Genomic DNA, 22,136 nt, shown 5'->3' on the forward strand with positions numbered 1-22,136 from the left:
TCTTCAGTTTTCAACCGATTTGTGAGGATGGTGAAAAGATGATAGCTTAGACAATAAGCCCAAAGTTCCATATGACAAAAGTGTATTCAGCCGGTTCCTGTCCTCAGTTCTTTTTTAAAAAGCAAGTGCTTTTTGAATAGGTGAGACAGAGCAAGAAGGGCAAAAGGTCTGGGTGACAGATCAATGCTTTGAGAAACAAAACCACCATCATTCTAGAAATACCTTAAGAATCTAAAATTTCTCCCATCTAAAATCTTTGGGTATTTCTGATGAACCGGACAAAAAAAAAAGATATGGGAGAACTAAAAATTTTTGATTCCACTAGTAATGGAAAGTTGTATTTATCAGTAAATTCAGTGAGGACATGTAAAACTCTTAAATTATACCTTTAAAATCATTAACATTTTAAATTCCTCATTTTATGTTCCAAAAGTAAATGTATAATATTAAATAATTAAATGTGCCTTACTCTCAAAAATGTCTATTCTTAATAAAGACCTCACATTTTTTGAGGAACGTATGCATCTGGATTTTGTGACTAAATTGAAACATAAAGTTAATGCAAGTTTTTAGGGTTACAGTGCTGTTTACTATTCTTTCAGCCACTGGTTTTTAAAGTGCATTTTTCATACATTGAATATTAAAAAAAATTATTTAATTAGTATAAGAACATATGAATTGTTTCATATAATACACATAAAATCTTAATATATTGAAATCCACAGATATTTTCAAGTTAACTTGCTTCTGTCAGGATCTCAGATTAAATAAAGGTTCTTATTTTTGGTCTTACAAATACGTCACTGATTAGTAATCAGTAATTGTAATTACATATTGCTATTTTTCAAACAAGCATTCTTACGTGTCCACTCACATAAAATAATACTGGCAACTAGCCTATTCTCACAAAGTGCATTACCTGATCCATGTTCCTGTCTGCATAAGTCAGTCACATAAGAAGAGAACGATTATCACATGATGCTATTTTGATTTCAGAGAGAGCATGTACACAAACTGTTGGTTCTTTCTTTATATGTCTTGTATATTTAAGCAACAGGTAAATATAATCAAGAACAAAAATGAGAAAGTCTGAGGTCACAAGGCAAACTATGAAAACACAAACTTGGCAACTAATCTTTATTCCTCAAGGCTTTTCTCAACACAACTCAAAACAAAACAAAAGTAAACTAGATACAGAGATGATATAAGGCAAACTGCCTTCCCTAACACTCACTTCTAATTTTTGTCATTTTGAAAAATCATCTCATTGCTAACGCTAATTGACTTTAAAACAATAACTGTCTTAATTTGAACACATATCATAAATTCATACTAATAAATATTTTGTGTATGTTTTATATACAGTATTGAGGTTTTAACTTTTTCTTTATTTTTAGAAACCAGGTCTTGCTGTATTGCCCAGGCTGGAGTGCAGTGGCTGTTCACAGGCGTAATCATGGCTCACCGCAGGCTCACACTCCTGGACTCAGGTGATCCTCCTGCCTCAGCCTCTTGAGTAGCTGGGAATACAGGTGCGTGCCACTGTGCCTGGCTAGAGATTTTACTCAATTTTTAAATTTGAGAATGGGATTCTATGGCTTTTAAGTGGTATGGTAATCACACATTCTAAAAATTTGTGTCATGTATGTTCCTTGCTTAAACTCCTCCCATGGGGATGTTTCCTGGTGGCTACAATTCAATGCTCTAGGACCTTGCTCACAAATGCCTGTGTGATCTGGCTCCTGCTGCTGCCTCTTAGATCTCTTGGATGACTTTGTCATGCATTTTCCAGGCCCCGGTCACACCAAGCATCTCTCCCACTCCCCCTGCAGGCCTTCCTATCAAATTTTGGCGCCTGGAATGTTCCTTCCCGACCTCTTCTTGGTTGACTGCCTGTTTAGGTCTCAGTTTAAAGGTTGTCATGGCTCAGAAAACATGACCCTGAGCACTGTGAACTGAAGGAGACTGAGAGGGCCTCAGAAGCAAGACGGTTGCTCTTACCCTCCCTACCTTTCAGTGGGAAGCATGGTCATGAAGGAGCTTCCTGACCTTCCTTCCCTGAGAGGAGGTCTGCGTTCCAGAGCGGTCCTGCCCCACACCCATCGGGAAGGAGGGCTGCGCAGAGAGGCCCGCAGTCCCAACAGACAGGTCTTGCTGAGTTCCCCACACTTGATAAATTACCTCCCCTTTTTGGTCCAATCACCTTTTTGCATGACGGTCTGTTTTTCATCGGCATAAAAAAATATATACGTTTTATCCCTGGGTCTTTGGTCTTCCCTTCTGAAGGCTCCCATGTCGCATAAAACTTGGACAAGTCAGTCTGTTACGCTTTTCTCTGATTACTGTGACTGCTGTTACAGGAGTGGCAGCCATGAGCCTTGTAATGCATGAGGAAAAGACATTACGTTTTTCTTCCCCGACACTGTCATCTTAGGAGGCTTCCCTGACTGCTCCAGCCCAGCCATTCACTCCCCATTGTGTCCTCTGCTTCATCTCCCTCCTAAGAGCCACGACTCACTGGCTCCCACTACCAGGTGAGCCCTAACGCAGTAGCAATTCCCTCTCTTATTCTAGGCCGGAGTCTGGCCTGGCACTTCCTCTGTTTTTAAGAAATGTCAGTTGCATGGATACATAAATGACTCGCCCCACATTAGGCCAATCACTGGTTCTATTTGCTATGAGGCCAACATGTTTACTCATTAGTAACTGTGAAGTCCCAATTATCACCACCTAAGGGGCCTTGAGCCAATCCTAATTGCCGGAGAAAGAGAGTAAACACTGAATAATCATATTATCACTGCCCTATTAGAAAAGGAAGACTTAGCTGGGACTCACTGAATCACTAACAATCCAGGCTGTGTGACAGTCAATCACGTGTCCTGGTCTACAGAAGGATTTACTCTTAGGGATACCAGCCTGAGACCCATGCCAGGTTTTTTTAAATCCAAGAATAATTTTTTTTTCTGCTTCTGTTAATAGAGAAATGTCTCCAAAAATCCAATACATCTATTGCTAAATGCAGTGATTCCTGCTACAATGACCATCTCTTAGTGATAACTTTTACATATTCTCCAAGTTCCTCTCAACCACAAGGTCAGTGATGTCATTCACCCGTGATCTAACGAGACCTTGACTGGCTTTCCAAGGGCTGGCTATAGATACAGAACTAGTGCACCTTACCACAGAGACCACGTCAGGGGCCTGGGAGGACATGCTCTGTGCTGTAGTGTGCAAAAGCAGCCATCAAATATGAATGGAAAACACCCAGCATTTCTTCCGAGGCTTCCTTTCCCCTCTAACAGTCCAGTACGTCCCGGGGATCCAGCAGTTCTCTCAGATGCACTACAAAGTCATTTTAACCCTGAATGCTAGGGTGCCTGGGAGTCTACACTTCTCTACGCCTTTGTAAGAACTTAGGGAGAGGCTAATTGAGAAATGAACAGTAGAATCTGGTTATTCTCAGATAACATCTAAATTGTAACTCAGTTTCAGATTGGGTGAACCTGCCTGTTTGTTTTCAGGCTGGAATGTCTTACTCTCAGAGATCAGTCACAGTTGGAGGTAGGCAAAACGGGAAGCCAAAGGGAAAAGCAAACAACTCACCGATAACGCAGGAGAAAAGCGATTAGCAAAGAGATCCCAGAACCTCCTGAAGAACGAATCCCTGCCTGGAATGTATAATGTCGCTATTCAAATTACTTGACCTATACAATGGCAATTTTTGTTGTTGTTGTTGTTGTTGCAAATCTACCTTTAAATGTTTCTGTTGCTGCTCAAGTGGGTTAAATAAAACTATCTTCCCCCAAAAGGGATTAAAATATTTCATTACTCCTTAAAAAGGGAAACAGCGAGCTGTCCACACTAGTTTTGTTCGGAACGGCCAATAAATTCATCAGTAAAAATGGTTCTTGAAGAAAAGTCTTGTTGGCAAATAGAGAAAGTTGACATGGAACTAATTTAAGTCATAATTCAAAAAAGGAAATGTACTCAAGTCATCGTGGAAATACAGCCTGAGGCCGTGTTACCAGCAAACCACTAACGCTGATGGTTCCTCCAGGCTTACCTCCCTCCATCACGAGGACACCTCTTCCCATTTTCTCTCCAGGTATTTCCTAAAGATGCTGCACTTCTTCATCACAGCACTGAGCAAGCAGCTAGGCTCCTGATTAGATTTCTGACACAGCTGCAGCACCGTTTTAAAGCTGAACAAGAAGCTTAATAATAAATAACATCTGGTATTTAAATTTAAAAATTTCTAATTATTAAACATCGGTCCATAAGAACAATAACAACAACAGGCTCTTGGAATTTAACATTCTTAAAATAACAGAGAATCAATTATTTTTAGTTGACACAGGCAGCTTAGGCATTAACTAAATGCTAATGAGCTGTTTTACTTTCTGAAGAGTTTATTTTCCTCCTCCTCTCCTTCCTGTGGATGCAAACAGTCCCCAGAAGCCGGGTTGGGTCATGTGGGCAGCCTTTCGGTAATTTCCTACCTCATTCACTCCCTTTGTTCCACTAATGCATTTCCTGACCTGTCGCGAGTATTTGTCAGCAAGGCGAGAGCTTTAACTGGCTTTGCCTGGGAGCATCTTTGGCTCTCCAGCTGTTCTCCTAAGAACTCTTGCTGTTGTCTCAACTAAAATGTTTGCGGCATTCGGCTTTGCCCAAGGTTCTCCGCTCTACAAGATTAAATGCATTCAATTAATTTCTTTCATAGACCATACTAGGCTCCATGAAGGTGATTGTGGGTGGAAATTGGCTTCTTTAGCAAGGCTTCTCTTTTCTGAGCCATATCAAAACGTGAGCCGCGGCTGGGAGCCGTAGTTCAAGCCTTGAATCCTAGCACTTTGGGAGGCCGGGGTGGTGGGTGGGGGGGGGAATCACAAGGTCAGGAGTTCAAGACCAGCCTGGCCAAGAAGGTGAAACCCCGTCTCTACCAAAAATACAAAAATTAGCCAGGCGTGGTGGCGGGCACCTGTAATCCCAGCTACTCAGGAGGCTGAGGCACAGATTTGCTTGAACCCGGGAGGCAGAGTTTGCAGTGAGCTGAGATTGCGTCACTGCACTCCAGCCTGGGCAACAGAGCGAGATTCCATCTCAAAAAACAAACAAACAAAATGAGCCTCTTTCACGCACTCCTTTCTCTGTACTTGCTCTGAATTTGTTCACTAGTTTGGCTTCAGCATTTCTTCGCGGGAGGGTATGATTTCTCTGCTTGGTCCATGTTCTTCCTACATGTAGGGATCTAAAAGTCAACAACATGCAACTATAATTCTCTAGCTTCCTTGGACTCTGCACGAAGCTTCATCAGACAGCAGACTGTGACCCTTTTCAGTAGACCCTGCCAGAAGGTAAGCACTCCTCCTGGTCTCTCTGGGGGCTCCGTGGCTTTCCAGTCTCTCTAATAAAGATGTAATTGCAAATGCAAGCATTTGGGTGGCTCTCCATATCTTGGCTTGGTGGAAAGAGGCCTGAAGTAAGAAGATGCCGGTTTGCCTCTCTTTAGTTGGGTGACAATGAGGACAATGAGCAGACGTGACTCCATCTCTCTGAGTCCTCATCACCTTTTCTGCACATGAAGAAACTTTCATTTGCTGCATGTGGGGATCAGTGTTAAGACAAAAAAAAAAAAAAAAAAAAAAAAAACTAAAGTGGAGCATAATGAGTAAATCCATGGCACTAAAAACCAGGAAGACAGGTCTCGGCATGGTGGCACTTCCCTGTAATCCCAGCTACTTGGGAGGCTGAGGCAGGAAGATGGAGCGACCCCAGGAATTCAAGCCCAGCCTGGGCAACCTAATGGGGCCCTGTATCTTAAAAACAAAACAAAAAAACAAGAGAAGGTTCTCCAGATTCGGAGGAACTTGAGGAACACAGAAACCAAATGTTATGTGTGAACCTTGCCCAGATCCTCACACCAATCAACCAATCCTAAAAAGGCAGGGCTGAGGCATCCAGAGTGTCTTTTTATGGACTGGGTGTTTGACTGATACCAAGGAATTATTATTAACTTGTTAGATGTGATCATGGGGACTGGACTTTCACATTTAATAACATAAACAAGCATGTTGTGTATCACAGATGTTATAAAGTCTCGTGGAATATTTCCAGATGCCCCCTAAAGCGTAGGTGGACTGTCGTGATGCCTGGGATTCGCTTTATGTTTCTGGAAAGAAAGACTGAGCAGAAGGGGCGAGATGAAGCAGTTCTGGCAGAATCCTGATAATGATTGGATCTGGGCAATGATTTCGTAAGACCTTACTGTACTGATGTCCCTACCACTGTGTATGCTTGAATATTTGAATAATGAAAATAAAACTTTTAAAATGAGTGTTTTAAGGGAAGCCCAGGCTGCCATCAGCACAGCAGGGAAGTTGGTGACATCAGAGAGTGTGTCCTGAGGTGGACGGCATTTGTTCCCAGGACAAGGCCTGTCCCGCTGCCCCTGAGTAGCCCACGCGTGGTCCAGTGCTTGGGACACAGTGCGACACTGTCATATAAAACCAGTCAGTCAAGAAGGGCCAAGGGTAGCGTCAACCACAGAAGGGCACAGTGTGGGGAGGACGGGGAGGTGGAGGCTGAAGGTCGTACACGTCAGAAGAGAAGCAGAGGCGGAAATCACTGGCTCTGGTCTGCACTGGCTCAGCAGGTGGTGGGCTGAGGGCAGAAGGTGGCAGGAGGCTGCGCTTCTCAGAGGATGTCTTCAGCTGTGGGACAGTGGGTGAAGAGGGACGGGCACCACAGCAGGGGACCGGGGGGATCACTGCACAGATGCTGGGAAGACGTCGAGACCTGGCACCCAGGGATGCTCAGGACACGAGGGGACAGTGCAGACACCAAGAGGGAGCCTGCAGTGTGGGAACAATTCATCCCAATGGAGCAGGGGACTCTGAAGGAAGCGCTGGTTCCTGGGAGGAGGGGTGAGGGCCGGCATAGACGGTACAGACAGACTGCAGCTCAGATGGACAGGGGCAGGCCGGCGGGAGACCCTGGGGCAGAAGGGACAGCCTGGGCTGGGTACACTGTCCTCTTCACAAAGAGGAGCTCCTTGAAGCCGTAATCCAAAGGCTGTCTTGAGGAGACCACAAGATTCAGAACTCACTAGAGCTCCCCCCAAGCCCCATCCAACATTTACTACGACCGGTCATCCACACCACTCCCATGTGCCTGGGATTCTGTCAGATTTCTCCCTTTTACCTCAGACTAGGGGGCGCACCCCAACGATGCAACTCGGAGAGCCTGCTGCATTCGCATCTTCCCCAGGCTTACATGTTAGATGGTAAACATGGCCAGTGAAATGTACTTGTTATGCAGCTTCCTGAACATCTACATATGCTATAGATTTAATCTGCATTATTTATTTAAACCTCCAAGCAAATGTATGATGAGAAAACTGAAGTTCAGAGAAGTGAATAACCCAGTCAAGGCCACACAGCTAAGCTAGAGCCCAGCTCAGGTCGTCTGTCTTCACCGTCTGCACTCGTTTCTCTGCTTCATGACAGAGTCGTGGAAAAAATGCAGCTGGAAGGAAAATAAATCTCAACCAGGTGCTGGAAGCAGACATTTGCCACCTGGCCTGGAGAGGTTTGCTGAAATGATGCCCTAATTTCCTATCCTTTTGGCTAGCAAAAAGCCAATAATAGGTATTTGAGGAGGAAAGCGTGGGAGAGGTGGGGCGAAAGCAAAAGGAAGACGCACCACACGTGCACTGCCAACAGCCAGTACTGTGAGAAAACCGATTTCCTAAAGTGACAACGTCCTAAAGCAGGCAACGTCGTAGTCCCATGCAAAAGGCCAGCATCCCTCCTGCCTCAGGCTGGCTCAGCGTCACGTCACGCTCAGCCTGGCAGTGGGACTGATTTTTGACTTAGAGGTGTGATGATTCCAAACAGCTTTCTTAATGCTGTTTTAAAGATCAAAGGATTTCCGTTAAAGATCAAAGCATGGCAGGTATTTCTGAGTTGAGTACTCACTCAGAATGCACTGGGGAGTTTGTGTTGTTTTGTTTCTTTAATACGACTGGTTTTCAAAGGAGCACTCGAGAGCACTACCTGCAGTGGAGGAACAATCTTGGGTTTGTTTGAAATCCTGCTGCTGTGGTTCAGGCTCCGTCCCTATTTTTCGGCAGAGAGAGCTCCATTAGGATCCCTGGCCACCTGTCCAAGGCTGTGACCAGGGCCCTGTTCAGAGGCAGCCTGGATGAAATGGAAGCCGCAGAGCAAGCGGCCGCGGCGCCTGGGCGGAGGAGAGAGTCAGGTTTCCCTCCTGAATTCCCTGGTGGTGATGGGCTGTCCAGATTACCCTGGGTCACAGGGCCACGCACAGATGTTCACAGAACACAAAACCGAAGGGAGACGAGGCAATGGCTCGCCAGAAGGTTTAAGACCAGCCACACAGCTACCTTCACCAAAGTCACAGCGTAAGCTACACCCAGGGAAAGCACTTAAGGGGAAGATAATCCACCGCCTTCCTGGCGAAGGCAGGGGCAGCAGCTGGGTCTGTTTGCCCTTGACAATGGAGAAAATCAGCCCTGGGCCCACCCCACCCCACTCCCACCAACTGGGATGAAGGGAGTGAAAGGCGATCTAGAAATCGAACAAGCTCTCCTTGTTTATTCAGGCTACGCATACCTCAAAAGCTAGATGTTTTCAACAAATATATTCCCCCTTTTCTTTCTTGCTTGCCATTGTACCTAAAAATATTACAGGGCAACCGCTTATCTCATTCCAAAAAACATTAAGGAACAAAAGTCTGTCATCTTACCTGCCATCATCGGTTTATGTTATATATGTAAAGGTGAGTGGCCAAAGATAGATATTCTTTCACCAGGAAAGAAATTTGCATGGCTTACACTTCAGGAATAAAGAATGGAAAGATGTTACCAAGACGTTACAAAACAAGGAATTTTTTCCATTTAGCTCCTCATTGTTGAGACACAGAATAACGATCTGCAGGGTAGACTATTTCATGTCGGTACAGGGGGCTGCCTGCTTCCCCGGGTAGGGATTACCGGGAAGACAGTTTGGGAAAAGGTATTCGGATCAACCCAAATCGTCACGTGTCCAGTGTCTATGAGGTGCACAAACACCACATCGTGGAAAACACTCCTTCAAGAAGAACAAACTAAAATCAAGACACACATTTTTATTCACTCCCCGAAGCACTTTCTTCACTCTGCTTTCTGGATATCTAATTCCCTTATCTCACCCTTTCTCATTATCTGCTTCTTCATGAGAACATGCTTATCGAAGTATCAATTCCACAGGTTGATTCTGGGAGACAAGATTTACTAATGAGAAAGTGCAGAAGCGTGTTCATGAAAATTTAACTTTATCAAAATAGTATAAAAGGATGGGGCTTAGACAAGTTCAATAAAATGTTAGATGAAAATATTTTATTGAGTGAATACGAGGCACAGAGAGAAATTTAGAATCCCTGGCTACAATTTCAAAATTGTAATTGTAAATTTGGCACAAGAGGGTTTTCTAAAAAGATTAATGCATAAAGACTTTTTTTGTTCTACTTCCTGTGATTACATTCCTAAGAAAAACTGCTAGAACATTTGCCAGTGACTTGGACCTCGGTTTCATAACCTGGCAGAATGTCCCTTAAGGGGCCCTAAGCAATGCTGTCAGGACTGAGCTGAGTAAGCCCCTGGGGTTAGGGATGCTGAGGACCCCCAGAGGTGCCCCGGCTTGGCTGGCACAGGAAGGCAGGAGAGGCGGTGGGCTTCAGGGAGGACGGGCTCCTGGCCTGTGCATCTTTGCAAGGATAGGATTTGCTAATCTTACATCACAAATGCCTCTCCATGTGTGAGTCTATGTTACCTGTACTCTTAAGCAATGAGATAAACTGCCCCTCCCTGGAGGCCCGGTGACTGTCAGCATCTCTCTGTGGCCACTTTGTGCACATTTGACACACGAGCTGACACACCAGGCACCAGCGTGTCAGCTCATCTGGCGCTGAAGTCACCTTCCTTTCCTCACTACCACCTCACTAGACGTTGGTATTGCCAGCCAGTCAGTCAGCAAATATTGACAGAGCTTCCTGTGCGGGTAACAGCTAGAGAGATACACAAATCAGCTGAAAGATCAGATGAGGGCAGGAAAGAAGGAACAGGGAGCGGTGAGAAGAGACAAAAACACTCAGGACCCCTCAAAGAGGCGGGGTCTGTAAGATCTTTCGAAGGGAGGGCAGAGCTGAAGAAGTCTCTAGCCGCCACCCCTCAGGAATCTAAGCAGGTGTGAAAGAAGAAAGCAAAGGTGGTAAAAGAACAATTGTGAGGCAGCTCAGGAGGCCAAGCAGGACAGCACAGTCTCCGTGCAGAGAGCGGCACGCAACCATTATTTAGTTTGCAGATGGACCACCCAGAAAATCTGTGAGCAATTAGAAGTGAGAAAAACAGATGGGAGGGGGTTACTGAGGAGGATGAGCTGCGGAGTCCCCAGACTATGTTCTGGCTACGAATTCCAGGGTAAAGTAAGATGCTAGGACTAGAAGAAAAGGAAAATGGTGCAACCATGTGGGAGCATGCAGACCCACCCATGCACGTGTGCACACGCACACACTCACACACCATCATATGAACTACAAAGTGACATTTACAAGGAACCAGGGAATAAGACTTTTAAATGTAGAAGATAGGAAGCCACATTTAAACTCTTATTTTCTGATATCCATTTGAACGTTTAAAAGTGAATGTTGAACAGGATCAGTGAATTGTAAAAATAACATTCGTTTGATCAACAACAAGCAAAAATGGGCTCACACACTCTTTCATGGCTGACAGCCCACAACTCCCGTCAATACAATTCAAGGCCGACAGCTCATGACTCTCCTGCCAAAGCGAGGATGAGCAGCTGACCTTTTACGCACCCGAGATGGGTCAGGTAATATGCTGCGTTGTACATGTTTCACAAACCCTAATCCCCCAAAGAAAATATTAGCCTTCTATGACAGATGAAGAGACAATCTCAACATATGAAATATCCTGCACAAGGCCTCACCGGTAGGTTGCAAAGCCAGAATTCAAACGCAGGTTCCGTATCTCTGCAAAATGCACGTGGCCCTCCAAACTGGGTGGTTGGTCCCTGCACACAGTGTTGGACCTGAGCCTTGGCATGTGCCACTCCCTCTGCCCAAATCAGATTCTCCACAGTTCTGTCCATTCAAGACCCTCCCAACCTCAAAGGCCTGTTGTTCGTCCATCTCCAACATGAAGCCTTTCTCGATTGCTCAAGCCAGATCACCCCTCCTCACATCAGAACAAACATGCTAAAGCACATTCTCATACCACATTGTATGTAATGTTTTCCTGTAAAATATTTGAAAGGAGTTTGAGAATTTTGCTCTGAAATTCTCATTTTATTTAGAAATGACTTATGCCCCATCAGCAATCATTGTGTATACTTGAGATATAAGAGAGCCTGTAAGTTGTTTCTAAGTATAATAAAATTATTGTGCTTACTAAACTTAACGGTTAAGAGTGATATGCATTTTACACCGTTTTAAATATTTATTAATTTCATTATGCAGAAATGAAATTAATTTCCTGCTCCCTAATTTTTGGAGCCTATCTATATATATATATATATATATTTTTTCAGATCTCAAAGAGCATGGTAGGTCCCTCAAACTCGAACGGGTTCTGAGCCCTATGCCTCGGCTGTCTGACGGACAGAACAGCCCTGAACAAGCCTCGACCACGCAGAGTGGTTACATGTACATCTGCGGTAAAATCAGCCCCCATCCCCACGTATTCACAAACTTAAGCTTATGGAAGACAGTGCTTTTCGTCCTGTTGACCGATGTCAACAAGACTGATGTCTCTGACTCCTGAATATGTGAGAAAGACAGTGACAGAAAGAAATGTGAGCGCACTTCAGACTGTGGACAGAGCACCAGCAAAGGCGTGAAGTCAGGTTCACACAGGCTATTGTTCTGAACTTGTCCGCCTGGAACATTATTCTGTAGAAAACGGAGAGCCCATAGAGATTTAGGACCAGAAGTGGACTAGCATAGCTGCTATAAAATGAATGCTGGATAAACTGACTAAAAAATAAACTCATAAATAAATACAACACCACAACTTCAACTCTATGCCATCATCCCTTTCCTAAAATCTGTTTGAAGTTGTATTTTGAAAGCCTCTCAAAATGTTTGCATTCTCTTTCTTTAACAAACAAAATTGCTTTGTCTTCATTGCTCTAAAAGATGGTGCAAATAAACACAATATAAAGCAAAACACAAAGTGAGGGTCTCTGTAAGTATTTGATTTCTTGATGTTTGTTTCATTAACAATTAGTTACTGATTTCCTTCTAAGCATTTATAGGAGAGTTGTACTCAGAATCTCATAGATATTCCATGTCCTTAACAGAGCAATGGCTTTCCAGTACGCTGCAAATTGTTCTTAGGTCCAGAGAAATTTCCCTTGATGGTACATAGATTTTAACAGAGTGCACTCTAACGACATTTTACGTATTGTGATAAAACGAAAACTGCGCTCAGGCCCAGCCGTTCCTTGTGTGGAAGGGCAGGCTCGCGTTCAGGAGGAATTAGGAGAGCAAGCAGCAGTGTCAGTTCCAGGAGTTCACACGATTCCTTTCACCCCCCAGCAGAAAACGTTAACACTAAAAACTACTCCCCCACGTACATCTGCTGAAGTGGAGTGTGACAAGGTTTACCTGAATAACAACGTGCATTATTCCACACGCAAACCTTCACCGCAGATACTCATGCTTGGGTACGAGACTTGGGTTTGAAATCCAAAGGCCTGGCTTTAACTCCTCCGTGGTAATACTGCTAACCCCGGAGTCTTCCACCTTGAGATAATCGGCCACGACGTCGACTTTCTGCACATGGGTTGTTCTGTTCACCTCTAACCCCAGTAAAACCCCCAGTCTTACCTGGAGACTTCCAGAGATTTAGGTTTCATGTGGTCACTGAGAAGGTGTGATTTACATCTGAGAATAACCAAAATTCTTAAACCTGAGCACACTGTGCTCCCATCGAACAGCAAGATGAGAAAAGGAAATACAGGAAGGAAGAAGGGAACAGGGCCGGGAGAACACGTGTTCTGTGCGGACGGGGACGGAGTTCCCCCACCTCTTTCCATTGCTATCCCGCAGCACCGCTTTTCCCAGGACTCGAGACTTGGTTTCCAGCTCCTGCACCTCCTCCAGCAATGTCTTTTTGCAGGTGTGCTTGGCTCTGTATTATGAGGAAAAGACAAAGAGAACATGGCATAGAGACTTGACACAGCTGGGAAAGACAGGCCGCTCCCCCCTCAGGCCACAGCCAAATGCCCTTTGGTGGAGGCCGAGGCTCGGGAAGTGGTGGAGCATTCAGAGTCTCCATGCATGACCCGGGTTCCACCTCCACAGCCCGGAAGCATCCTGAGTGCTGCAGACCAGACCTGGATCATGCATGTCAAGACTCACCCCCACCCCGCAAAGAACTGGAAGTCTGCTGAGGAGCCCAGCCGCTCAAAGACTGGGGCCGGGGGGTGGTTCACGAAGACCCAGGGTCTGCCTCTAAAGCATTTCTTGGCAGGAACTGAAAACTCAGAAGACACTTTAAACCCTCACCTCAGTGAACAGGCACTGGCTGCCTGGTCCAAGGACCCCAACTACAGTCAGAGATCCCAGGGGTTACCAAGTTTCCTCCCTCCCTCTTTCGTGTGAAAAGAGCCACTGCCACAGCAGCCATGGGGCTTAGGATGCTAGAGTGCATAGTCTGGATGCAAAACCGTCGGCTTGAAACGTGGCGTCAACACAAATCCCGAGTACAGTTTTCCCATCTTCCTCTGGCAACAACTTAGCATTGCAGTCCACACACGCAGGCCTCAGTGGCATTAATACAACATATGAAATAACCCGCAGCCTGGACAGCCCACTCTTCTTGAATGGTAGGAAGAGTTCCCTCTACTCTTTTACTGACGAAACTAAGATGAATACCTCACAATAACTGGCTAATCTCAGAATCTTCATAAAATGGAAACTAAACAAAGCTAAAATTGAGCCACTAGTTGGAAACAATCTAGCTGCTAGTTGGAAACAGTCTAGGTGAAAAGACATTTAACAAGATACAAGTTATGGCCCGGCACGGTGGCTCAAGCCTGTAATCCCAGCACTGTGGGAGGCCGAGACGGGCGGATCACGAGGTCAGGAGATCGAGACCATCCTGGCTAATATGGTGAAACCCCGTCTCTACTAAAAAATACAAAAAACTAGCCGGGCGAGGTGGCGGGCGCCTGTAGTCCCAGCTACTCGGGAGGCTGAGGCAGGAGAATGGTGTAAACCGGCGAGGCGGAGCTTGCAGTGAGCTGAGATCCGGCCACTGCACTCCAGCCTGGGCGACAGAGCGAGACTCCGTCTCAAAAAAAAAAACAAGATACAGGTTATATAAGAGGGGAAAACCGTAAAGGGAAAAGACTCATAAACTAGTAACACACCAGATTGAACAGCTTTGCATCAGCTTAATTTCCATATAAATACATGTGAGGATCCTGCGAGGTACTAGGACCCAAAGATAGAATGAGAACAAAAACTGAGCACCTTTGCCCAGAAATGAAAACAGTGTCGTGGGAACATTCCGCAGATGTGGGCTCTTCCTGCAGAATCTTGTACCACCTCACCCACCCTCCACCTTGAAGGAAAGAAAGCCTGTTAAGATAATGTGAGCCATCTCCCGACACTCCGAGTTAATCTATAATGGAGTATTAGCACTGAGACACTGTCTATGCCCCTGTCATCCTCTCCCCCAAAGTAAACAAGGGAAAGCCACACAGGCTTTAACACATAATGCCTTAATTCCATCAAACAGTGTCCTGAGACTCAAGATTGATAAAACACTGCAGTTCAAAGCAGAGCCTGTGGAATTTTAATTTAAACAATAAATGAGCAAATATCTAACAGTTTGCTGGAAAGGAGAGTCAAAAACGATGTTAAAATGTACCCTGTTCATTATTATGTAATATGTGGGGCCCCGAAAGTGGTCTTTTATCTCCCGGGCTTCTGGGGTTAGACTGACAACAAGGCCACCGAGTGCCTGCCCCGCCTGCCCTGAGCCACCGGCTTGCATGGGTCCTACAACAGCCTGGTTACTATGAGCAGCACTGCTGGTTCTTTGAGGATCCCTCTCTCCACCATCATCCTCCCTCTCCCCTTTCCCCTGCACAGGGGTAGAACAGACCCCATTATTATTTCCCGGGCTGGGAGGAAATGGGGTTCCTAGGTGGGAGGCTGGAATAGGAAGGTTGGGCACTGGGAACCTACAGCTTAGGTCAGAATCCAACCCACTGTGGAAGCTGCCGGTTTTTACTCAATCAAAACCCGGTCTTAGAGGGCAATGGTCTGAGCATCTCAGGGCTCCCAGGCATTGTGCGTGCTCTCAGGGGATGAAACTGCGCCCATATTCAAGAGTTACTCAGCAATTTGATACTATTTCCACCAGGCTAGCCCCTGTGAGCTAGCCTGGGAACTTTGTCGCTTTTGGAAAACACTAAATTGCAATGCTGGGGATGATTCAACTTCTCTTTCTGCGTGTATTTAATAGCACCTGCGTAAAGGGATGCTGGCAATTTAAAACCCTGTTCTCAAGCACCTTTATCTAATAACGCCTGAATTAGAAAAACAGATTCTAAAATCGCCCGTCTAAAGGCTACATGTGAGTGGTCTAAAATTAATATTTATAGGTTATAAAGTCAGTTGTTAAGCATTAGCCACTGGCATGTCACTTAGGTCTCACCAGGAGCTGGGGTTTGGCGTGTTCTGAGCAGCAGCTCTGACAGAGTAAGCCCCTTATCTGTAAATGGCTTACTGCCTAGTGGCCCAGGGCTTGCTTCCTCTAACCCCGCATCGAGAGGCTGGATGAGCACAGAAGAGACAGAGTTGGGGTGCTGGCTACTGACTTGTGAATGTGAGAGTTGTCTGTGAGTCTTCAGATACACCTAAGGGTGTCTCCAGGTTCTCAGAGACTTTTAAAAGAAATAGATTGTTTTAGGATCTTGAACTTTCCATCCTTTTTTTTTTTTTCTGAAACTCTTTCCCTGGACTCTTCTTTTGTATGCAAGAATAGCAAGTCAAAAGGAAACATTTAATTCTAAATGTGGGTGGAAGCGTAAATGTTACCTGCTGCAAAAGAAATTAGTTAAGTCAGAAAGTTAAAAGAAATCAAGGCCCATTTGTGTATAGAAATTGCTCATTACCTCTTATTTCCATTTAACTGCCTATCTGGGATTATAATAAGGAAATGAAGTCATTCTGGAATTGGGGACTATATTGTTGATGTACGGTAAAATACAGGAGATACAGCTAGATAAAAGGAAATGGGTTTCTCTGTGTTCAGTGGCCTTGAGCTTATATTATTTTTACAAAGCAATACTAACAAATTTCACCTAGATGAGAGTGGGTACATGGCAGCTTACCTCAGCATGCTGTCATTGGTAAACATTTTGGATGAATATAAGCGAAGTGATATTACAATAGTTCTGGGCAATTTAAACTTCATGCTTCTAATAAAAATACTCATTAGCCAGGTATCACATATAATCAATCAATTATTTTAATAAAAGGTAGGTTAGTTTTGTCCCATATGAAAATTTTGGTTAGCGGGATAATAGTGTAGGCATTTTATGGCGTGCCAAATCTGACTTAAGATAGTCTAATAACGGATCTTCATCCAGAAAGTCGACAGACTTCATGGAAAAAGTGATTGAATTACCTCATTCTGGTTCTCTTTTCTTACTCTTAACAGCTCAAGTCCTGAAATGGAAGCGAGAAACTGGGCAAAGAAATGGGGAAAATGTAGAAAGATGGAGCAACTCACTTTCTTTAGTGCTCACAGAAATATACTTGAAAAGGCAGGCCTGTGTTGGGCTGGAATTTAAAAGTCTTTTTTTTCCTTCGAGACGGAGTCTCGCTCTATCGCCGGGGCTGGAGTGCAGTGGCGAGATCTCAGCTCACTGCAAGCTCCGCCTCCCGGGTTCACGCCATTCTCCTGCCTCAGCCTCCCGAGTAGCTGGGACCACAGGCACCCGCCACCTCGCCCGGCTAGTTTTTGTATTTTTGTAGAGACAGGGTTTCACCATGTTGGCCGGGCTGGTCTTGAACTCCTGACCCCAGGTGACCTGCCCACCTCGGCCTCCCAAAGTGCTGGGATAACATGTGTGAGTCACTGCGCCCGGCCTGAAAGCCCTTTCAAAAGAGAGTGATAACCACCAAAGTTCGGAACAAAACAAAACATCCTGAAGATGGGCCCAAGGCAAGGTGAGAGGCCTGCAGCACCCCTGTGGAAGCTCTTCCGGCATCACCATGTACGGCCATCACAGCTGCCCCTGTGCCCACTCACGAAGGCACACCCCTTCTGGGAACCCCAAGGTGCATCACGGACATCGTGCCTCGGTAGATACCTGACAACTCAAATCCGATGATGGGTGGTTGGGGACAAGCAGGATTAATATTTTTGTTCAGTGCATGGTAAGAAGCAGCCAACAGCGTTTTCTAAAGCTGCAATTCAGAAAGAGAAATCTCCGTGAAGCACTGTAGCCTTCTCAGAGGTAAGCGATTCACAACAGGCCTTCTCTTTTTGCGAGAGGCCTCCGAATTTACTTGCCTCAAAAACAAGTATTTTGGGTTTGGAGAATAATACGAGACATACTATGGGCCTCACAATCAGAGGGAAAATGCGCCAATAAACTGAAAAATGTCTTGTGTTTGAGGTAAGGGGTCAGGGTAGTTTAGATATTAAATAGATGTTACAAACTGAGCATATATGTGCTTTGGGCAAATATTCCAGCTGGCAGCCAATATACGCTATTTTCCCTGCTCCCCTAAATAAAACAAGACAAAAATCCATTTTAGAAAGCACCCCTGGAATTCAGCAGGGGCCTTTCTGGCTCAGCCCAGAGCTGAGATGCTGTTGGCTCCCAGGAAAAGTTGAGTTCTGGGCCCATGGTGCCAGGTGCTGGGTGGCCGAGTGCTCCTGCTGCAGAGGGATGGCCCTCAGCCTCCCCTGCTTGCCCCTCCAGCACCTTCACTGCAGAGCCCGGGTTTATTCTCTGACCCAGTTGGCAAGCTCCTTGGAAAGGAAGTGACTTTTACTCTTTCCATATGGTGAAGCAAGCTGGGAGTAGTGTCATTTGATTTATCCTTGTTAAAATGTAAATGGTGCTAATTTTATAGTGCCAGGGGAAACCAAAAACAAGTCCTGTTTGAGGGAATAGATAATTTGCTTTGTGGTGACAGGGAATGATTACTCAGAACGCACTGGAAAAGAACCAGAAAACGGACAAAGAGGCACAGACACTCTGTCATGTATAAACATTCTCTTTCAGATGGAAGAAAGAGACTATTGCTAAAGTCTTCTGCAAATACACAGTCTCAATAGAATTTTTTTAATGACACTAATTTGAGATAGCGGAATTAAAATAAACTAATTTATAATCATGTTACAAGTTTTCTATCACCGTAAATAGAAAAGGCCAGCTGATGTGGCCAAGACTATTCTCCATTTATCTAGAACTGACTTATCTTTGCAAAACAAAGATTTCGAACAAATTCAGCAAGGGAATAGATTGTGCCACAATTGGGTCTATTGGTTGGAAGAGCAAAATAACAGAACTATATTTTCTTTCTTTTCTTTCTTTCTTTTTTTTTTTTTTTGAGACGGAGTCTTGCTCTGTTGCCAGGCTGGAGTGCAGTGGCATCATTTCAGCTCACTGCAAACTCCTCCTCCCCGGTTCAAGCGATTCTCCTGCCTCACTCTCCCGAGTAACTGGGACTACAGGCATGTACCACCACACCCAGCTAATTTTTAGTAAAGACGTATTTTTAGTAAAGTCGGGGTTTCTGCATGTTGGCCAGAATGGTCTTGACCGCTTGACCCTGTGATCCACCCGTCTCGGTCTCCTAAAGCATTGGGATTACAGGTGTGAGCCACTGTGCCCGGCCAGAACTAATTTTTTTTTACGGTACATCTATTAGATTAAGAAAATATTTTTTTCTGGCAGTAGTCTTTTCATTTCCGAGGATTCTGATTCCGCTATTTGCAGAACATGGTTTTACCAAATAAAATGGAAGTAATGGTAAATCAAAGGATTTAAGAAATGAGAATTGTTTAATTTTTCTAACAGTTAAAAAACTTAATGAACAGAGAGAGAGAAAAAAAAGAAAATCCATGTCATAATATTCTTTCCCCCTCTATCTAGGTCTGCATGAGGTATCATCGGTTGTCAAGATAATGCCAAAAGGAAAACTTTTTCAAAAGCCATCCTTAACTGTCAGGCAAGAAAAATTCTCGTCGAGTGTGGGAGGAATGGAGGGCTGAGAATGAAATCTGATGTCTGTTCCTGGAAGGCGTGCATTGAAGTCTCACTTCTCTGTTTCAGAGCCCCCAAATAATTGTGTTTTGCCCAAAGTAAAGCCGAGCTCGGAGCCTCAGTTTGCAGAGAAGGTGGCACCCATTTGTAGGAGAAATTGGGTCAAACCAAAACAAAACTCAGTCCCATTTCATCTGGAGCGGCCCCTCCTTTTGCTCATGGATGAAATTAAAATTGACACGACCTTGGAACTTAGTGGCTTCTTTTACATTGTAAGAAGGTATCTTGAAAATGACATATTTTAAAACATAAAAGCAAAATTGAACATGAATGATTTCCTATTTAACCTACATGATCATGCCTTCTTTGTGACCGGTTTCCTCATAGACCCGTGAACTCACTCTGGAAGAGTTTTATTGAAAGCATTCCTACTCTGAGTTGTTTGGAAAAATGAAGAATACTTCATTCTTGTAATTTTAAATGACTTACCTATACATAGCTTCCCTCTAAGCACGGGAAGTGAAGCCAGGGCATGTTTAGCACTGAGTTTATGATACAAAGAGAGATGAGTTTTGAGTCATACTTTCCCAATTGGATGGAATGGGTGTGTACTTAGAAACTCTGCCTTACGAGCAACTTCCCTATTGATCTTCACAGTTTCTCCCAGGGCTCCTTTGTGTCTGTACTTTTTTCTTTTCTTTCTGTTTCTTTTTATTTAGAGACAGGGTCTTGCTTTGTGGCCCAGGCTGGAGTATAGTGGCACGACCATAGCTCACTGCAGCCTCAAACACCTGGGCTCGAGTGATCTTCCCACCTTGGCCTCCTAAGTAGCTGAGACTAGAGCTATGCGCCGCCACGCCCCGCTGATTTTTCTATTGTTATGGTTGTCTATATTTTCATATCAAGATGAAGCACAAGTTAAACGAAAAAAAATTTTTTTTTCATTTCTGGCAGGTGGCAGGAGACCCCTTTCTTCCGAATTCCTGTCATTCTCATACCCTGTAGCAGGGCTCATGGGAAAGACAATTCCAGAGACAGAAAAGCCAGACTTGGGGTCCCCGCTTCACTTTTAAACTTACGCTCTCCACGCCACATCTTCAATCAAACAGGCAGTAGGAACCAGAAATAATCCCAACCAGAAGTGTGCGGAGCTCAGGACCATAGTTGCCTGCAAGAAAGAGAAGTGACACTTGCTTGAATACATCCTCTTTCAAAAACAGCGCAACATAATTTAATCAAGGAAACTATTTCACAACACAAAAACAACAGATGGTATTAAATGCAATGAGAGGTAACCCGTGCACTGGCGGGACCATTAAGGGGACGGAAGGGGCTTGCTCCTCTCTGCAGCCCTTTCTCCTCTCGCTTTCCTTCTTCTAGTTTGACGTGTGTCCTTGCCTCTCTTTCAGAAAGTGCTTCAAGCCCCTTCCGATCAGGATGCTGTCCTAAATCCTTCCTAAAGGGAGCTGTTGGAGCCACCAACACTGCTCCACTGAGGAGTAAACGGTGCCTCACTAGGCTCCTCCATTGACTCATCATCAGCTCCTTTTCTCTCAGTTTCTGTTCATTCACGAAGCCAGGACCCGTGTCCTTGGTACAAGGCATGATGGTTCTCCCCACCCAGGAAAGGAAGATGAATAAGTTATAGTCCTTGCCTTCAGGGGATTAAATACCCTCTGGTGCAATCTACATTACACAGTGGAATATGGCACCTATCACGAAAATATCCGATGGGGCTTCTGGGAAGACTTCTTAATGATGACAGAGTATGAGATGTGCCTGGAAACATGAACAGGATTTCAGTAGCTAGAGATGGGGAGATGGACAGAGATTCCAAGTGGAAGGATGAAGGACAGGAGACAGCAGCAAGGAGTGCGGCTTTCAAGACTTCCTTGTTCCTGGCACGCTGGTCAGGGATAGCCTGGGAGGGAACAGGTAGATTGGGTTTTGGGGATCAGAGCTGCGGGGCCAAGTTAGATGTTAGGCGAGTTGAAAAGAGAACTTAGGGCAAAAGCAGAGGGAGGGAGGAGTTTACTCTGAACAGAGATGGGGGCCTGAGTAGGGCAGACGCCTTCAATTTTGTTTTTGGTTTTGTTTTTTTTTTTGAGACGGAGTCTCGCTGTCTCCCAGGCTGGAGTGCAGTGGCACGATCTTGGCTCACTGCAAGCTCCGCCCCCTGAGTTCACAATATTCTCCTGCCTCAGCCTCCCGAGTAGCTGGGAATACAGGCGCCCGCCACCATGCCCGGCTAATTTTTTGTATTTTTAGTACAGACGGGGTTTCACCGTGTTAGCCAGGATGGTGTCCATCTCCTGACCTCGTGATCTACCCGCCTCGGCCTCCCAAAGTGCTGGGATTCCAGGTGTGAGCCCCCACGCCCGGCCCAATTTTGGTTTTGAATGAGCAAAAGCCTGGAGCCTGCGGCTGGCTAGGAATTGGGAGGCTGGCCTACAAGGTGGACCACCTGAGAAAGGGACTCAGGTTAGTGTGACAAACCCTTCGTGTTCACCGGATATTTTTTCTGGAGGCCTCAACTATTTGGTCCTACTGGAATAGAGGTTTCGCTAGAACTCACAGCAAAGGAGAGTGAGACTTACAGAAGGAGTGAGAGCAGAGGGCCTGAGACACAATTAACCACCTCTGGGACCCTCCACAGGGACTGGAAGGGTCTAACAACCCCGGAGGCCTGGATTTATAGCTCCCTTTAGGCAGTACAATGAGGGCAGGATTCACCCGACTCAAGCCTGGCACCCAAGAGTCAACCCACTCTTCGGTTTCCATCCTCTGCTCCAGCTGGACGGCCACACGCAC

General features: G+C 45.2%; 1 protein-coding gene across 2 annotated transcripts in view; it reads right to left on the reverse strand.

Annotated features, from left to right (window-relative positions):
• The window catches only part of ATP8A2 (ATPase phospholipid transporting 8A2), a 678,655-nt gene that overhangs the window by 41,687 nt on the left and 614,832 nt on the right, over positions 1-22,136 (reverse strand). For both annotated transcript variants that reach the window (XM_023190282.3, XM_023190283.2), the window contains 2 exons: positions 20,405-20,493; positions 13,112-13,216 (listed from right to left, as the gene is read on the reverse strand). In XM_023190282.3, coding sequence (XP_023046050.2) covers positions 13,112-13,216; positions 20,405-20,493 — 194 coding nt within the window. The remainder of the gene's footprint in view (positions 1-13,111; positions 13,217-20,404; positions 20,494-22,136) is intronic.

The sequence above is a fragment of the Piliocolobus tephrosceles genome, chromosome X (assembly GCF_002776525.5).
Source record: "Piliocolobus tephrosceles isolate RC106 chromosome X, ASM277652v3, whole genome shotgun sequence".
Taxonomy (NCBI): domain Eukaryota; kingdom Metazoa; phylum Chordata; class Mammalia; order Primates; family Cercopithecidae; genus Piliocolobus; species Piliocolobus tephrosceles.